At 40.8% G+C, this 19,257-nt stretch overlaps 1 protein-coding gene and 1 non-coding gene across 2 annotated transcripts; both read left to right on the forward strand.

Moving 5' to 3' along the window:
• Positions 1-2,644: 2,644 nt before the first annotated feature.
• LOC145073252 (Eukaryotic aspartyl protease family protein) lies at positions 2,645-4,088 on the forward strand. The gene has a single exon (XM_079019805.1). The coding sequence runs from the start codon at positions 2,673-2,675 to the stop codon at positions 3,990-3,992; it is 1,320 nt and encodes a 439-aa protein (XP_078875931.1). The 5' UTR covers positions 2,645-2,672; the 3' UTR covers positions 3,993-4,088.
• Positions 4,089-4,510: 422 nt separating this feature from the next.
• Positions 4,511-4,592, forward strand: TRNAS-GCU (transfer RNA serine (anticodon GCU)). Its single transcript has one exon. It is a non-coding gene; the product is annotated as a tRNA-Ser (tRNA).
• Positions 4,593-19,257: the final 14,665 nt, after the last annotated feature.

The raw sequence follows: 19,257 nt of genomic DNA on the forward strand, positions 1-19,257 counted from the left end.
CCTATCCAGACCGCTCCACAGCCCTCCAACATGATTGGACTGCCTTGTAGGGCCTACAGCCTATTCGGTCGTCGCCGAGTGTCTTGGCCTACAACACAAAGTAGGACCGCCTCAACCCAACACAACATGTCGACATATACAACAAACAAACATAAACACAAAGCCAATAAATACAGATGATCATACAGATCCACCGAACAACTACAACTATCAAATTACCATCCTGACCAGGATATATAATCTAGTGGGCCGACATTGGTGCCTTCGACCCACGGGTACACTGAGGAAAACTCACCCCACAGCCTGAATTCAGTCTGGAAAACTCCCAGCTCCGACAACCGGCTCAACCCAACTCCTAAATGTTAAAACATTTCCCATTCTAAATTAATAACATTTTCCATAATACCCTTGGTCAAAACTGGTTAAAATCAACAAGTCAACCGAGTCAACCCAACTAAGTCAACTTAGCCGAGTCAACTCAGGGCTCGTATGTGGGGCGTACTCCAAAGGTACGCAGGGTGTACTCAGGCTTTGACCGCAGTCGGGAGATTGACCACCTACACGCTGCGTACTCTAGATTACCCAAGGTGTACACTCAGATGTCCATATTCTCAATAAGAGCTTGATGCATTAATCTCTCACGTCCAACTTTCAGATCCAAGGCCAAAATATAATTAAGAATCACAAAGTTTCCAACTTTATGACTTTGCATGTCCATTAAATGCTTAATACACAAAATCCCAACTTCTTAATGCCTTAAGACCTTCTAGAGCATGCATGGAGAAAAACTAAGCATCCAAACCACATTTTTATGACTCATGACCCCTCATAAGGTCTGAAAGGATGACTTATTTGGTTAAGAGCATGCCAAGCTCAAGAATCGCCATATTTGGGACCAAAAGTGCCCTAAATGAAGAAATGGCTAGATCTACAAAATAGGGTGATTAATTTATGAGCTTTTTACCTCATGGAGGTTGCTAAAAAGAGAATATCCCAGATCTAAGTTACTTCCAAGCTCTAAATTCCTTGTACTAACTTCTTCTTCTTCAAGAACAACACCAAAGCACATAAATGAGCTCAAAAGGCATTCTTCTAATTAAGGGTTTGCTAGAGGGACATTTCTTAGATGGAGGCTGATGAGGGAATGTGAAATAAGGTGATAATGATGCTTATATATAGACCAAACACTAAAAATTAGGGTTTGAAGTTTTCTCACGTACGCCCTGCATATGCGGTGTACGCCCAACGTACTATGGTCCGTCCCAATACGCTCAGCGTAAACAAGGTACGCCCAACGTATTACCCCTTTGTCCAAAATCACCAAAATGCCACTATGGGCCATTCTTGCAATCTTTCTCAAACCCAAAGGTCAAAATGCAATATTCTTTCATACTTAGGTTTAAAATTGAAAATACCTCATCACCGGGGTGTTGCAATTTCATCTTCATTGTAAGGCTAGGAACAAAAATGCAAGGCCAAGGGGTCGTATTTATAGCTTAGTTAACTTGCAGATAAATCCAGATTTGAAAATTTAAATGTTAGATTTAATCCTAATTCAAATCATTTCTTTACCAGCAACCAAGAGGCTTTCAGAAACTTTAAAAAGACTCTCAAAACCGTCCATGCTTGGATGATTCTAAAATCACTTCTTTTGTTTAACTATTGAACAATTACAATTCATCTCTGCACCTTTAATTAATTCCATTTAATACCGAATTTATTTCAGATTAATTCTGAACAATAGTTAATTAATTTTAACTATTTCTTTTTAATTCAGAATTAATTAGAAACACGAATTTGAAGTTTTTTATTTAGCCTAGATGTTAAAAGTACCACTTGTCGAACGATTTTTTTGGATTTTTTTTTCTTAAAAACGAGACGGTAGAAACTCCCAAAAGATGTGTTTTGAGCACACCACATAAGTTAAAATTTTTTATTTTAAATAAAAAAAATATTTAATACTAAGCTATTTCAAATAGCTATTGAGAGTTTTTAGGAGCTTTAGAATTTTAGCCTTTACTATTTATGTAATTTTATTTGAAAAACTTACAATTATTTTTTCTAAACAATTATACACAAAATAAAAACTATAATTTTCATCTACCTTCAACTACTTGTTATCGGTTATTGCTTGCTAGTTTGACAAAACATATAAATAGCATACTTATTACTTCATATCTAGAATTTATATGAAATACTATCAATGTCATTTTAGCACGGTTTTTTTGTTAGGAATGAATATTACAATCTTTAAAATCTTCTGGTTAGTTGTTAAAAAATAAATAAATAAATAAAAATAATACTCTGCAGCTAGCCAAGACATCCATATAGGAACATCTTGGATATTTGTATTTTGTGCCTTGGAGGCACGTGAGTAGGGCGGGCCACTTGGTACCCGTGACTGACCGCCTCCCGTGCATTAAGTCGACCCGTATAATATTACATCAAATCTCCACTATTACTATCGGGGCATATTCGTCAACTAAACCAATTGAAAAAGATAATTCATTTTGAATCATTGGCAAGTTTGTCCTGGCATGACTTAGACATCTTCCCAATAAACCAGGAAGAACAATATCAAGGACAAGGTTATTATTGCCAATTCACATGTCAATTGTTCTCTTATATATAGACTAGAAAATAGGTCTGTTTCAATAATTCCATCCAAACTCATGGACTCGACCATCTTTGCATTCTTCTTCATTGCTCTTCTTTCCACCACAAGAGCTTTTGATCCATGCCCATCTTTGAAACCGAAATCGGACGGCTCAGATCTTTCCATCATCCACATCTACGGCAAATGTTCACCATTCAATTCACCTAAACCGGCATCGTCATGGACCACCACAGTCCTCAACATGGCCTCCGAAGATCAACAAAGGCTAACCTACTTGTCGAGTTTGGTTGCCACCAAGCCCAAAACTTCAGTGCCAATTGCACCGGGCCAAGTCATAAACATCGGTAATTATGTGGCCCGTGTGAAAATCGGCACACCTGGCCAGCTCATGTTCATGGTGTTGGACACCAGTGCAGACACCGCATGGGTTCCATGCAGTGGCTGTACCGGTTGTTCATCAACTATGTTCTCTCAAAACTCGTCTGCTACTTACGAGACAGTAGATTGTGCCACTTCTGAGTGTGTCCAAGCCCGTGGACTTTCATGCCCTATGGCTGAACCCTCTAACTGCTTGTTTAATCAATCGTATGGTGGTGATTCCTCATTTTTAGCTTCGCTATCTCGTGACTTTCTACAATTAGCCAATGATACAATTCCTAGTTATCTTTTCGGGTGCATTGGTGCTGTCTCGGGAAAATCAATCCCTCCTCAAGGGTTATTGGGCTTGGGCCGTGGAGTAATGTCAGTACTTTCCCAATCTGGATCAATTTACTCCGGTGTGTTCTCATATTGTTTGCCTAGTTTTAGATCATATTATTTCTCCGGGTCACTTAGGCTCGGCCCAAACGGTCAACCCAAAACAATAAAGTTCACCCCACTTTTAAAAAACCCGCATCGACCTTCGTTGTACTATGTGAACCTCACGGGTGTGACCATAGGTCGGTTCAAGGTCCCTATAGCTCCAGAGTTGCTAGGGTTTGACCCAAGCACTGGAGCAGGGACCATCATCGATTCAGGCACAGTTATAACTCGCTTTGTGCCTGCGGCTTATGATGCAATCAAGGAAGCGTTTAGGAACCAAACTCAAGGTCCATTTACCTCATTAGGAGCATTTGACACTTGTTTCTCGGTTACACATGAAAATGTAGCACCTAAGATGACATTTCATTTTACGGGATTAGATATTGTTCTACCCATGGAGAACACATTGATACATAGTAGTGCAGGGACATTAGCTTGCTTGGCAATGGCATCTGCCCCTAATAACGTGAACTCGGTGTTGAATGTGATTGCTAATTTGCAACAACAGAATTTAAGGATTTTGTTTGATGTTGTAAACTCACGTGTCGGTATCACTCGTGAAATTTGTAACTAGTGGCAATTGTTTTTCAAGAGTCATAAGAAGTTAAGAAATAAACCCAAGCTGTACTATGGACAAATTGAATGACAAATGAAAGTTCTTTCAACGAAATTACTCTTTCTTGATGTATGACTACTCGAATTGGGACTTATGCATGCAACTAAGTTAATGCTTTTGTCAAAAATATGTAACAAAACTAAGTTGATTTTTGTTTTCTTATTTTATATAGTCATATTTCATTTGTTACAAAACTTTACCAAGTTATGCACCTATATAGTTGTAAAAATTTCTTTCTATAAACCGACAACAAATTGAGACAATACAATATAAATTAGCTCTAATTTATAGAATAAATTAGTAAAAAAAACCTATAACTTCAATGGTGATGTAAATCACCAACTGTAATATTTTATTAGGAGACAAAATATATCACTACTTTTGTCAAATTATTCTGTGGACTTAATTAAATCGTCGGCAATGAGTCAGTGTTTAAAGAGAAATAAATAACAAAAAGTAAAAGCAAAATCAAAATCGTCGCTTTGGCCGAGTGGTTAAGGCGTGTGCCTGCTAAGTACATGGGGTTTCCCCGCGAGAGTTCGAATCTCTCAGGCGACGAAATTTTTTACCTCCAAAATCACTTTTAATCATCAAAAAATAGAAATCTCATTTTATCGGAATTTGACCGGAAAACACCGGGCCTTCTATGTTGTTGATCTATCTCTCTAAAAATCATACATTTTTATTTGGGTTAATTAACCTCATAATTAGTTACTAACACTTTTACCTTCATTGAATTGATTGATTTTTTTAAAATAGTCAAAAAAAAAAAAAAAAAAAAAAAAAAAAAGACAAAACTGCAAAATTGATTCCTATGTTATTCAAAAAACTTTGGATAGAATCCAAAAAGTTTCCGACTTGCATGAATGGTCCAAAATCAGGAATTTTCTGTGATTTTAGTCCTAAAAAACTTGAAATGTCTATTTTGCCCTTTTAATTTCGTTGGGTAAATAACATCATTCGTCCCCCGTGCACATGTCAGAAAACGTGTTTAGTCCCTATTTTTAAAAATTAACTCGGATCGTCTCTCGTTCGTTGAAAACTTGCACGTTTCGTCCCTCTGGACATAAAATGACCATTTTGCCCTTATTTATTTCTTTTTATTTGTTTATTATTTTTAGATTAAAAAAAACAATATATATATATATATATATATATATATATATATATATATATATATATATATATATATATACACACATGAGCCCACCCCTACCCGCTTCCCCCTCCTACTTATTCCTCTACCTTTGTCCCCCCATTCTCAGCCACTCCCAACGCCGACGAAGCCCCATAAGGGATAAACCAAAATTGGACCAATCAATCTTCATCTTCCTCCAATCGCCTCTATCAAACCCTATAACTCAAGAAGGAACTGTACATGGAATCATCAACAGCACCACCTTCGACAGTGGAATCATCAATAACACCACAATCACCACCATCTCATATCCCCACTTAACCTTAAGCCGCCTCTCGTTTTTAGTGTTCTCGATTTGCATCAAATCAGAAGATCGAAAAGAGAGAAGTAAGCTGTGATTTATCCTTTCCCTAATTTCCTTTCTTCTTCTTCTTCTTTGAATTCAAATGGTCATCTCTCTCACTCTGTCTCACAGACCGCCAACACCTCTTGCAATCAACACCAGTCATTACTCAAACCTCAAAAAAATGAACCCTAAACCTGCAAATGAAACCAAACTAAACCTTAAACTTATAAATCGAAGAAGATGAAGATTCGTATTAGAGAAGTGGGTTTAGATCGAAACCAAATCTTCTTCATCGACAATGGAGACGGAAAGGTGATCACATTCTGGGCGATGTTTAAGATGGGTTTCAGGTGCTGTATTTGTTAATGTTCTAGGCGGTTTTGGTAAAAATAAAGTTAATGAACTTGGGGGATAGAGATGGTTGGCTTCGAGGGTGGTATAAGGCAGGTGGTAGTTGTTGTTTGGAGGCAATGAATTAATGATGTATGAATGGTGCAGGTTGTACGAAGGTAGTTTCGACTAAGGTGGGTTTTCCGATTTTGAAGGTAAGGTTGAAAGTGGGTGTTGGATGCTGTTTGTGACGATGAATATGGGTGCAACAAGGGTGTTCCGATGGTGGTGTAACCCCGACAAAGGAGGAGGTAGGACGCTGGTGGTAGGTTTTAAGGTGGTATAAGGTATATGATTGAGGAAGAAGGGTGGAATTGTGAAGGTGGCGATGGAAGTATGGTGTTTGAGAGATACAGGTGGTGTTCATCCGATGATGTGTTGGGGTGGGGGTATGAAGTGGGGCCATATTATTTTTTTCTTTTATTTTTAAATTAAAAATAACAATTATAACATTAAATTAAATGGAAAAGAAATATGAAAGGACATAATACTCATTTTAGGTCTCGCAATGGATGAATCTCGCAAATTTAAACTAACGAGGGATGAAGCGTGCAACTAATAACCAACGAGGGAGGGCCCGAGTTAATTTTTGAAAATATGGACTGAACACGCTTTCTGGCATGTGCACGAGGGACGAATTGTGTAATTTATCCAATTTCTTTTTTGTATTATTTTACCATTTTCTTAACAATTTAATAATTAAAAAAATAAAGAATTGTCCCACTCACCCTTTACTCCCATTGTGCGCACCATCTCTCTCTCTCTCATCCAGTCGTCTTCCTCATCCCTTTTATTATTTCTACCTCATCCATGGCTGATTCCCTTCTTTGTTACACCAATAAACCAATTCACACCATTGTAAATCCTATTAAAAACTTTGAATAATTATCATCTCGATCAGATTGGACAAGGAACAGATGAACGAAAGGCAGATCGACGGGAGCTGAGGTGTAGATGGGAAATCGCAAGGAGTGGCAAGCGGGTCCGTCGAGACCGACGACCCTTTGTGGGTTTACTCTTCGTCTTCACTGATTAGGACAGGGAAGAAGGAACACAAATGGAAGCGGTCAAAATGGTGATGTGGTGGTCAAACATATCACGAGAAGGAGTCGATCTCCGACCAACTCCCCTAGGCTCTTCGCTCGTTGTCAGCAGCCACAAACCGAGGGGAAAAGGAACCGAATTGATTGAAGCGAGAAGGAAGAAGAACGGAAGTAGAACAGGGTTAGTTTAGCGGAGGTTTGGTCTGTAAGTCCCTAATCTGCCCGTGTATCAGTCAGATCCGTTTGATGGTGCGGAATCCCAATCAAACGGATGATGTTAGATCAAATAGAAGAGAATAAGAAGAAGAATATGATGAATCTATGTAAGATTTGATTAGAATTATGATCCGGATACAAAAGATTCACACACACAATTTCTCTCTCTGGCCGTAAACTCTCTAGGGTTTCATCAATCTCTACTCCTCACCCTAACACCTCTATTTATACAAGGGAACCTGGGCCGGAAACAAATGGGTCGTAAATGAGTTTACGGCCGTAAACTCAGCCGTAAACATGACCAAAAACTCCACAATTATTACACAAAAATATAATTGTCCAGAAAAGTAAAGTGTGACAACCCGATATTTCAACTCTTTGTAATGACCTAAAAAGTCAAGTATTGTAACCACCTTTGAGTTAATGAAATTAACTTTGATAATAAAATGTCCAAAAATTACCTATTTAAATTCCTACTATGTTTAATGTCATTAAACTGTGTTCGTACGTAAAAAGAACGCCCAAATCCGACTTCGTATGTTGAAGTTATGATTTTTTCAAGTTCGGCATAGCAACAGACAGTTAAAAACTCGAATCGGAGATCGAGCGACTTTTGGCCGGAATGACCTAAACGAGAATCGAAGGTCTCGACAATGGTAATTCAGCGGTAAAAAGTCTGGCAAAAACCGACGTCAGATAAAGAAGTTATGAATTTCTAAAGAAATTCCTTAATCACGACATTTTAAAAATAAATAATAAAAACAATTTCGAAATTTGCCGACGGAGTCTAAACGAAAGTTGTAGAGCGTAGTCTCGCCTACACGTGGATATAAAGACCATCAAAAACGGAATTCGTATGAAGAAGATATGAATTTTAGAAGTTTATTAATTAAATTATATATAAATTTAATTATAATTGTTTGGTATTATCCGAAGGGAGTCAGCAGATAGGGCCGAAGTACACCCTGCGTACCCTTGTACGCCCCGCGTACTCAAGGCCTAGGCCTCGGACCGTCCACGCCCCGACCTATGCGAAGCTACCCCTTGTCCCATCCGAAATCCGAGGCAGTCGAGGACTCGGTCATGCATGACGTACGCGTACGCCCCGCGCACCCTCGTACGCCCCGCGTACCGAGGCGGATCCAGCCCCTATAAAAGGGATGCGAGGGTTCTGAAGAAAGGGCTCCATTTCTCTGCTCTCTTGTGCGTTCTTGCCTCGTTTTCCGTGCCCGTTCTAACCCGAAGCCCCGGTCATTTTGCTCAAGTCCCGGAGGTCGTTTTTACTCCCGAGATTCCCGAGAATCCCGAGGAAATCCGTTTCCCGAGACGAAATTCTACCCGGTTTCCATCTCGCTTTCTTCAAACTTTCAAGTGAGTTCATACCCCTTAATTAACCTTTTAAATGTTCTATAAATGCTTTTATATGCTTTCAAAGGGGGGGATACAAGTAAAGCACACGAGTATCATCGTGTGTTATATAAAGAATTATTATATGCTTTTATTTAACCAAATCATATGTGATTTATAAACTTTATAGGGAACTCTCGTATATAAAATATGTTACAATAGCATTCCATCTTTTGAAATATAAGTTATTGTAATGCATGTATAAACTAAACATTTTCTTAGATTATATGTATATTTGTCTATCTTAGGCTCTACAAAAATCTATACTTTCATAGCAAGTGATTCATTTTCTAGGTATTTCTAAACAAACGAGACACACTTTTAGAAAACTATAATAGGTATAGTTTTATGAGGATATTGCTAACTTTTACATACTAGAAACACGATTTTCAAGAAGTCACTTTCATATACAAGAACAAATGAAACATTTTAACACGTAAATATGTTTTTATACCACGGTTTGTGAGACATTAACTTCACGTACGTTCGAGTACACGTTTCAAGTCCTGTATTATATACCAGAATCCCTTGGAGGGGTAGCATGGTGTTTGTGTAAAGATCTATACGGGCTTGACAACCCGCGCCTTGACTGTTAGCTACAATCCATCATTTGGGGTGACAAACGTCATAACATTCCAACGCCTAAAGAACGTTGTGTATAGGCATTTCGAGTCAATAGTATGGTGTCACACCCCCGAACCAGACGGCGGAAACGTCTGGGGGCTGTCGTGACTCAATTGAATACCATAACATTGAATATATATGAAACATAACAACGTTCGTCACCGTGCATTAATATATTACAACCAACAGTGTTTACATGTCATACATTGTTTAAACATTACATTCCCAAAAACTAAATTGTTTGATTCGTACATAAATATACTGCAATCGTCACTGAATATGATTTCCCTTGATTCACTGGTTCCCTGAGAATACAAGTATTTTGAAAAACGTCAACATATGAAATGTTGGTGAGTTCATAAGTAGTGTTTGAAATCGAATGTTTGTATTGTTTGAAAAACCACCAGAAAATCCGATATTTTCTGAAAAGAAAAGCTTTTGAAAACGTTTGTGAAGATCCATAAGTATGCTTGTTTGTTTCTATACTTGTGTCAAAAAAAATGTTCATTGAAGATGTATGCAGTTCAAATCTGTATGTATTAAAAACCCTAGGAAAACCCGATGTTCCCCTAGTTCCTTTGAAATCCATTAAGTTGCGTTGAAACCATTACAAAGATAGAAGTGTCAGTCCCAGGCGACGTTGGAAGGTTCTCGAGCAGGATTATTTACTACAAACCCGCGTTACACAAACGCCCAGTTTATAGTTATACTAACGATTCCCGTAGGCGTCGTCAGTACTAATCGCGTTATCCAATCGCCTGGACTAGGTGTAGTCCCACATCCGAAGAGAAAGAGGACACGAAGGCCTCGATGACTCTATAAATCGGTTGGGGATAATATGCGTGCGAGGGGTCCCCGACCCACCTCGTAAAATATGCAGACTTTTCTAGCAATACCAAGGAACCTTGGGGACCAGTGGTATACAAGCCATTGAAAGTCCCTCTACGTTGTGTCGAGTCGGTGAAACTCAACACTTCGTAGAAAATATGCGTCTTCGGGCCTTAAGATCAGGTCATTGGGCTAGCTAGGCTCAACGAACAAGATTTTACACTTGTGGGGCCCAAAGATGGTGCGTAGACGTCTGTGCACACTCGTATGTAAGCTAAGTTCCCAAACGTTATTTATATGAACCGTAGTGTCGTAGAGTTAGTAGTTGTAGATTTCTATTGGCTCGAGACCGAGCCAATTCGTTTAACAACGACTTTTGGTATTGTAATGTGTTGTATTTCGTCGATAGCCGCGATGCTATTATTTAATCAAATTGTGTATATTGAATTAGCCTTGAAATATTTCTGTTTTCAGCCCCTCATTATTTGTAAAATTTCCATTTTCAACCCTTTTATTAAATACTTCCCGGTTTGGTCCTTAAACTAATTTTCTTGACATTTTAACACCAAAAATTATTGAAATTAATATTTTTCAGCATATTTTTCATAGAAAACAGTTTAAGTCCCTGAAAATGCAGTTTTCTCGGTTTTAATCCCTTCTTTTCGCAACTTTGACAATTTTGGCCCAAATTGGAAAATTTTTGCAACTTTGGTCCTTTTTAAATTTAAAAAGCATTTTAAACCTTTGAAAAGGATTTGGAACACTTATAGTCCACTGTTTTACAGAAAATCACAGTTTTGGCCCTCCAAAACAGAAAAATTCGCATAATGGGCCTCATTGGGCCGAAATTTCCATTTTTAGCCCATTAAGCTTGAAATTCATGTTTTTAATCCTCTAATTGAGTATAATTCCAGAAATAGTTTTATGGAAACTGTTTTGGCACACTTCATCCATCAGAATCTGTGAAATGTCAATTTGGGCCCTTAATTTTGTATTTTTCACATTTTTGGCCCAAAATTTGTGTTTTTAGCTTAAAGAAAATTGTTACTAAACCATTTAGCTATCTTTCTTGAAACACTTTGTATTTAGAAATATATTTGAAGCTAAAATCATTTAACACAAGATATATCTCGGTTTTGAGGGGTTTTATGGCTAGATCCAACATTAAAACACATAAAAGCATACATATAAGCATGGAAATCATACAAGGCATACAAACACATATAGATCTACACTTTCACTTGTATTCCCCCCCCCCCCCACAAAACTCATAAAAACAGAAAATAGGGGGTATGAAGCTCACCTTGGGTGTTGATTCGGTTTTTGGAAGAAAGATTGGAAGAAATGAAGTGATTTTTGGCCTTTGCACTCCTTGATGAACTTTTCGAGATTATGGGGTTTCTAGAGTGCAAGATCATGATTTTTGCATGGATTAGGAAGAGATTTTTGATAAATAAGGAATACAAGTCATAGATCCAAACAAAACCTTACCTTAGATGATGATTTTTGTGGAGGAACTTCCTTGAATGCTTCCTATTTTTCGAGATTTTGGATGGAGAAGAAGGGAGTGTTCTTGAGTGAATCTAGAGAGAGTTGAGATATTTTTGGGGTGTGTATGTGTGTATGGCCGAGAGTGAGAGAGAGGAGAGAAGAGAAGTGATATTTGAGGTGATGTGCATGGAGGAATGGGAAATATTGCATGGATATCCTTTGGATAATAATGAGGTGGCATGCATTAAGTCAACATTTCCATTTCTCTTTGGGTTTGGGCCTTGGGCCGAGAATGAGAAGAGAAAAAAGATTTTTGGGCTTTTTTCCCTTAAGCCCAATATTTGAGGTAGTTTGGGTATGTCTTTAGTCTAAAAGAATGTAGTAGGATTTTTATGTTTTTATTGGACTAGTTTAGGTTATTCATGTATCAAGGCTCTTAATCCATTTCATTCTAGGCCCAACATGACCTAAAATGTTAAAATAAATAAGTGTGGGTCCAATTAGAGCCCAATTAGGGTTCTAAGCCCATGATAGTCTCATTGGAAGCTTATTGGTCCGTTTGGATCCAATAAGGAAGTTCTAGTCCAAAATAGACTTAACAAGAACTTCTAGGGTTTTCCAATTGTTTGATGACTACTTGTAGTACTTGTATGATGTATTTGATTGAAGTTTTTGATTCACATTTACTTGAATGTATAGATTACATAGCTCAAAATTTTCAGTTGTGACATCATCCCCCCGTTAGAGGGAATTTCGTCCCGAAATTCTGTTTGAAAGCTAGATTTGAGAATGCTAGAATAGGTGAGGGTACTTCAGCTTCATTTGATCTTCGCGTTCCCACGTGAATTCTGGCTCACGCTTTGCGTTCCACCGTACCTTCACAATCGGGATGCGACTCTGCTTAGTACGCTTCACCTCCCTGTCCATGATTTCGATTGGCTCTTCGACGAACAGGAGATTCTCATTGATTTCGATTTCGTCAAGAGGAATGACAAGAGTTTCATCTGATAGACACTTTTTCAGATTAGAGACATGAAACACGGGGTGTACACCGTTTAGCTCCGCGGGTAGTTGTAATCTGTATGCTACTGGACCTATTCGGGCGACGATTTCGAAAGGTCCAATGTATCGCGGGTTCAGCTTTCCCCGTTTTCCGAAACGTATAACCCCTTTCCAGGGTGAGACCTTCAACAATACTTGATCACCGACCTGGAATTCTAAGGGCTTTCGCCGTTTATCAGCGTAGCTCTTTTGCCGGTCACGCGATGCCTGTAATCGAGCTTTGATCTGGACAATCTTTTCTGTGGTCTCGCGAATGATTTCCGGTCCTGTTATTGCCCTATCTGACGTATGTGTTCTTGCTAGCTGGGTGTCGCCTACTTCAGCCCAACATAACGGTGATCTACATTTACGCCCGTACAGTGCTTCGAAAGGGGCCACCTTAATGCTCGAATGATAACTATTGTTATATGAAAACTCGATTCAACGGTAGGTGGGTATCCCAAGACTTTCCGAAGTCTATCACACATGCACGAAGCATGTCTTCAAGCGTCTGAATGGTTCGTTCGCTTTGACCGTCCGTTTGTGGGTGATACGCAGTGCTCATATCAAGATGAGTTCCCATGGCCTTGTGGAGCGACTGCCAAAAGCGTGACGTGAACCTACTGTCCCTATCCGAGATGATAGATTTTGGCACTCCATGGAGTCTTACGATCTCTCGTAGGTACAGGCGCGTCAGTCTCTCCATCTTGTAGGACTCTTTGATTGGCAGGAAATGGGCAGATTTCGTCAGTCGGTCGATTATTACCCATATGGTGTCCAATCCGTCCGATTTTTGGAACCCAAATACGGTTCATGAAGTAGTATATCCCATTCTCCTTGACTTCTAGGTTCTTCTCCATTCCGCGTAATGCCTCGCTAGTTCTATTTTCCGTTTTCATAGCCTCTGTCTGGACTGAGGCAATTTGAGTGGTCAGATGAGACTGAATGGTTATCGAGTGCGTTTTCGTACGGCGATTTGTGTACTCCTTCCGACTTAATGCGTCAGCTACCACGTTGGCCTTGACTGGATGGTACTTGATCTCGCATTCGTAGTCGTTTAACAATTCCACCCATCTTCGTTGTCTCATGTTCAGCTCCTTCTGATTCAAGATGTGTTGGAGGCTCTTGTGGTCCGTAAAGATGGTGCACTTTGTGCCGTACAGGTAGTGCCTCCAAATTTTCAGAGCGAAGACCACGGCTCCCAGTTCTAGGTCATGGGTCGTGTAATTTACTTCGTGAGTCTTTAGTTGGCGGGACGCATATGCTATCACTCTTCCACGTTGCATGAGAACGCAACCTAGGCCTTGATTTGACGCGTCACAGTATACTACAAAATCTTCCGTTCCTTCGGGTAGAGATAGCACAGGAGCACTACAAAGATCTTGCTTCAAGGCTCGAAACGCAATCTCTTGTCGGTCTGTCCACTTGAATGGCACGCTCTTTTGCGTAAGCAAGGTAAGTGGCTTGGCGATTTTAGAGAAGTTTTGGATGAATCTCCTATAGTAGCCTGCTAGGCCTAAGAACTGACGAATTTCTGTGGGCGTAGTCGGAGTTGTCCATCCTTCCACAGCTTTGGCCTTAGAGGGGTCCACATGAATTCCGTCTTGGCTAACCACGTGGCCTAGGAAATTCACACTCCGAAGCCAGAACTCACACTTGGAGAGTTTGGCGTAAAGCTTTTCCGATCGCAGAGTCTCTAAGATTTGTCGGAGATGTTGGCCATGCTCCTCTTTGCTTCGAGAATAGACGAGGATGTCATCGATAAATACAATGACGAAGTTGTCCAAGAACGGTCGACAGATTCGGTTCATTAGGTCCATAAATGCGGCGGGTGCATTTGTTAGACCGAAGGGCATTACGACGAATTCATAATGTCCGTAGCGGGTTCGGAAAGCGGTTTTAGGAATATCTTCTTCTCGGACCTTGAGTTGATGGTATCCGGATCGTAAATCTATTTTTGAAACATAACTAGCTCCTTGGAGCTGGTCGAATAGATCATCGATTCGCGGAAGTGGGTAGCGGTTTTTGACAGTGAGTTTATTTAACTCTCTGTAATCGATGCACATTCTGAAAGATCCGTCCTTCTTTTTGACAAAGAGTACCGGAGCTCCCCATGGCGAGTAGCTAGGTCGGATAAATCCCTTGTCCAGAAGCTCACTGAGTTGGCTGGACAATTCCTGCATTTCAGCAGGAGCCAATCGATATGGTGATTTAGCGAGAGGAGTTGCTCCTGGAACGAGGTCGATTCGGAACTCAACCTGTCTCTCTGGGGGTACTCCTGGAAGATCTTCGGGAAACACGTCCGGAAATTCACACGCTACCGGAATGTCTTGGATGTTAGTTTCTTCTTTGGTCTTGTCCACTATGTGAGCCAAGAACGCTAAGTTGTTCTTTCGCAGATGTTTTTGTGCCTTGATGCACGAGATGAGGCGAAGGTTCGTACTGGGTTTATCTCCGTAAATTACTAGGGTTTCGTGATTTGGGAGACGAAGGCGAATGGCCTTCTCATGGCACATAATCTCAGCATGGTGGGGGCTTAACCAATCCATGCCGATAATCACATCGAAACTCCTAATTGACACTGGCATCAGATCTATTCGTAAGACGTGTTGGTTGAGGGTTAGGGTACATCCGATGTAGATTTCCCTAGTGGATTCGGTTTTCCCATTGGCCATTTCCACCGTATAGGTTTCATTTAGCTTCTGGGGTTGTTGTTTTAATAAATGTTTAAACTTCTCGCTTACGAAACTTCGCTCCGCTCCGGTATCAAATAAGATGCATGCATAAGTGTGGTTTAGGAGGAACGTACCGGTCACAACTGCGGGGTCCTGAACTGCATCACTCTGACCCATAGTCAGCATTCTTCCTGCCCCTCTGTTTCCTGAGTTGTTGTTGTTGTTAGGGCAGTCTCGATGGAAATGCCCCGTCCTTCCACACCCAAAACAGGTGTGGCTAGGTCCTGCGTTGTTGCCGCCGGCGTTGGTGTTGATGTTATTGCGGTGGGTGTTGTTGTTGTTCTGGTTGTTTCCCTGACTCTGATTCTGAAAAGGATAAGTCCTGCAAAACCTTGCAGTGTGTCCCCTTCGGTTGCAACTGGTGCAATGGAACTCCTTGCATTCTCCATGGTGATGGAATCCGCACTTATTGCACTTGGGAGAATTACCGGAATAGGATCTTGAAGCATTTGAAACAGCTGAGGCTGGAGCATGTGATGTGACTGGAACCGGCGCAGTGACAGCGTTAACTGCCACCGTTTGCTGCTTTTTAGAGGTCTCGGGGCCCTGACGCCCCTTCCTCTTGTTGTTCCATCCTTTCTTACCATCACTCTCCTTCTTCTTCTCAGTCTCTACCGGTTTCTCGCCCTTTTTGTGGTTATGATCATATAGCCTCTTTGCCAATCTCTTCGCACTGTCAAAAGTTTCAGGGTTCGCAGCTATCACATTCCCTTGAATGGGGAATGTCAGTCCCCAGATGAATCGTTCGATCTTCTTTCCCTCTGATGTGATCATACCCGGGCACAACAGAGATAGTTCACTGAATCTCGATATGTAAGCATCGATATTCCCATTCTGCACCGTGAGATTCCATAGTTCCTGCTCCATCTTCTGTATTTCGCCTCGGGGGCAGTACTCAGCCGTCAACATCTCTTTCATTTCTGCCCAGGGAATAGAGTTGGCAACAGGGAGTGTCATAGCTTCTACGTGACCATTCCACCAAGTGAGTGCTTGGTCCACAAAAGTGCAGGCCGCGAACTTCACTTTCATCTGCTCGGGGCACTCGCATATCTCGAATACCGACTCTACCTTCTCGATCCATCGCTTTAGGGCGATCACTCCTCCGGTGCCGTTGAAAGTTCGGGGTTTAGCGTTCACAAAATCCTTGTAGGTGCACGTTTTAGTGAGTCCTTGGTTCGTCCCGTTGTTCGAACTTCCGGATCCTTGCCCGTTACCTCCTCCGTTGTTCCCTCGGTGAAGTTGTGCCATAGCTGCTGTGACCGCAGCAGACACGGCTGCCTGGAAAGTAGTGGAGTCAACTTCTGGCGGGGTTGGTTCGGGATTTCCGCGAGTAGCTGGGCGAGGCATCTTTCTGTCATGAAACGGAAAGATGTTGAGTGTACGTGGTTTCTGTGAGGTGGCGACCCTACTAACTAGGTGTATGGTACGAACCTAAACATTACTACCATCGAGCATATAATCATAACGTCTCAACACATAACAACTGAGGATATCATAGCAAAACACCCAAAAGTTTATTAATATTATCCGTGTTTAGTACAAGAAAATTTGCTCGTAAGAGCATACATATGTGATACTAATCAGACAGCATAACGGCTCCATGAGTAGTGTAGTCACTTAAACATAGAGCCGGAGTACATAGCATAGTTCCTAATAACCTACTATGATAAGTCTATCCCTAACCGCGATGAGCTGCGTCAGGAGGTGGTGCCGAAGTCATATGCCGAAATGTTGTGCCAGTAGCTGCGCCATCTCTGCCATGTCTCCTATAACCTCATCCCTCTCATGCTCTGCTTGCACTGCCCGAGCCTCCATAGCATACAGCTGTTGTCGCAGTGCGGCGATCTCAGCTTCGAGGGAACGGTTCTCTCTTGGGGGGTTCGCTGGTGGAGCAGGGTGATCTAGTCGTGCCTCGTCCTCGCATGGCGGGATGGGGTCCTGGTCCCCGACCTGGTCGTCTTCGTCGTCATCGTCGAGCTCTCCAAATTCGTAGTCAGTGTCCACGTATTCGTCGGGTCCGACATCGTGTGCTTCACCTGGATTCTCTCCTGGCTCATCCACAAGCATCCCGTGAGCTACTAAGGCCTGATGAAACTGGATACCCTGCTATTCCTCCTCAGGCTCCTCCTCCTCCTCTAGCCACCCGTTGTTTCCCTGATTAGGGAAGTAGGGGTCTCCAGGGTGATGAAAGCCAGCCATGTTGTCTGCGCGAGTACGTGAATATGCTAACATTATTCCTAGGGTACTATGACTATTATACATACTAAGTAAACATTCTCTTTTTGGGTGATAAAGGGTAAAATTTTAGGTTCCCTGGCTATCCCGATCTCATCAAGACGTGTGTTAATTTTACCTTGGAGAGAATGTAGTTGATCAGGCTACATTCACTCCTTGGTATCACTAAGAACAGTCCCGAATTAACCGAGATACCAGTGTTATTGTTGTTTGATTCGGTGTTAGATTCTTATCCCTAATGCAAGCAAGTGTGTTTTATTTACTTGTTTTGTTCAGAGTTATGTTAGTCCCTCTTTTTGGTTTATAGTTGCATATCAATGTATGGCTCGACATGCTAGTTCACTATAAACAAAGCTCTGATACCAACCTGTCACACCCCCGAACCAGACGGCGGAAACGTCCGGGGGCTGTCGTGACTCAATTGAATACCATAACATTGAATATATATGAAACAAAACAACGTTCGTCACCGTGCATTAATATATTACAACCAGCAGTGTTTACATGTCATACATTGTTTAAACATTACATTCCCAAAAATGAAATTGTTTGATTCGTACATAAATATACTGCAATCGTCACTGAATATGATTTCCCTTAATTCACTGGTTCCCTGAGAATACAAGTATTTTGAAAAACGTCAACATATGAAATGTTGGTGAGTTCATAAGTAGTGTTTGAAATCGAATGTTTGTATTGTTTGAAAAACCACCAGAAAATCCGATATTTTCTGAAAAGAAAAGCTTTTGAAAACGTTTGTGAAGATCCATAAGTATGCTTGTTTGTTTCTATACTTGTGTCAAAAAAATGTTCATTGAAGATGTATGCAGTTCAAATCTGTATGTATTAAAAACCCTAGGAAAACCCGATGTTCCCCTAGTTCCTTTGAAATCCATTAAGTTGCGTTGAAACCATTACAAAGATAGAAGTGTCAGTCCCAGGCGACGTTGGAAGGTTCTCGAGCAGGATTATTTACTACAAACCCGCGTTACACAAACGCCCAGTTTATAGTTATACTAACGATTCCCGTAGGCGTCGTCAGTACTAATCGCGTTATCCAATCGCCCGGACTAGGTGTAGTCCCACATCCGAAGAGAAAGAGGACACGAAGGCCTCGATGACTCTATAAATCGGTTGGGGATAATATGCGTGCGAGGGGTCCCCGACCCACCTCGTAAAATATGCAGACTTTTCTAGCAATACCAAGGACCCTTGGGGACCAGTGGTATACAAGCCATTGAAAGTCCCTCTACGTTGTGCCGAGTCGGTGAAACTCAACACTTCGTAGAAAATATGCGTCTTCGGGCCTTAAGATCAGGTCATTGGGCTAGCTAGGCTCAACGAACAAGATTTTACACTTGTGGGGCCCAAAGATGGTGCGTAGACGTCTGTGCACACTCGTATGTAAGCTAAGTTCCCAAACGTTATTTATATGAACCGTAGTGTCGTAGAGTTAGTAGTTGTAGATTTCTATTGGCTCGAGACCGAGCCAATTCGTTTAACAACGACTTTTGGTATTGTAATGTGTTGTATTTCGTCGATAGCCGCGATGCTATTATTTAATCAAATTGTGTATATTGAATTAGCCTTGAAATATTTCTGTTTTCAGCCCCTCATTATTTGTAAAATTTCCATTTTCAACCCTTTTATTAAATACTTCCCGGTTTGGTCCTTAAACTAATTTTCTTGACATTTTAACACCAAAAATTATTGAAATTAATATTTTTCA

The sequence above is a fragment of the Lactuca serriola genome, chromosome 9, assembly GCF_051521515.1.
Source record: "Lactuca serriola cultivar US96UC23 chromosome 9, Lser_US96UC23_V15, whole genome shotgun sequence".
NCBI lineage: Eukaryota > Viridiplantae > Streptophyta > Magnoliopsida > Asterales > Asteraceae > Lactuca > Lactuca serriola.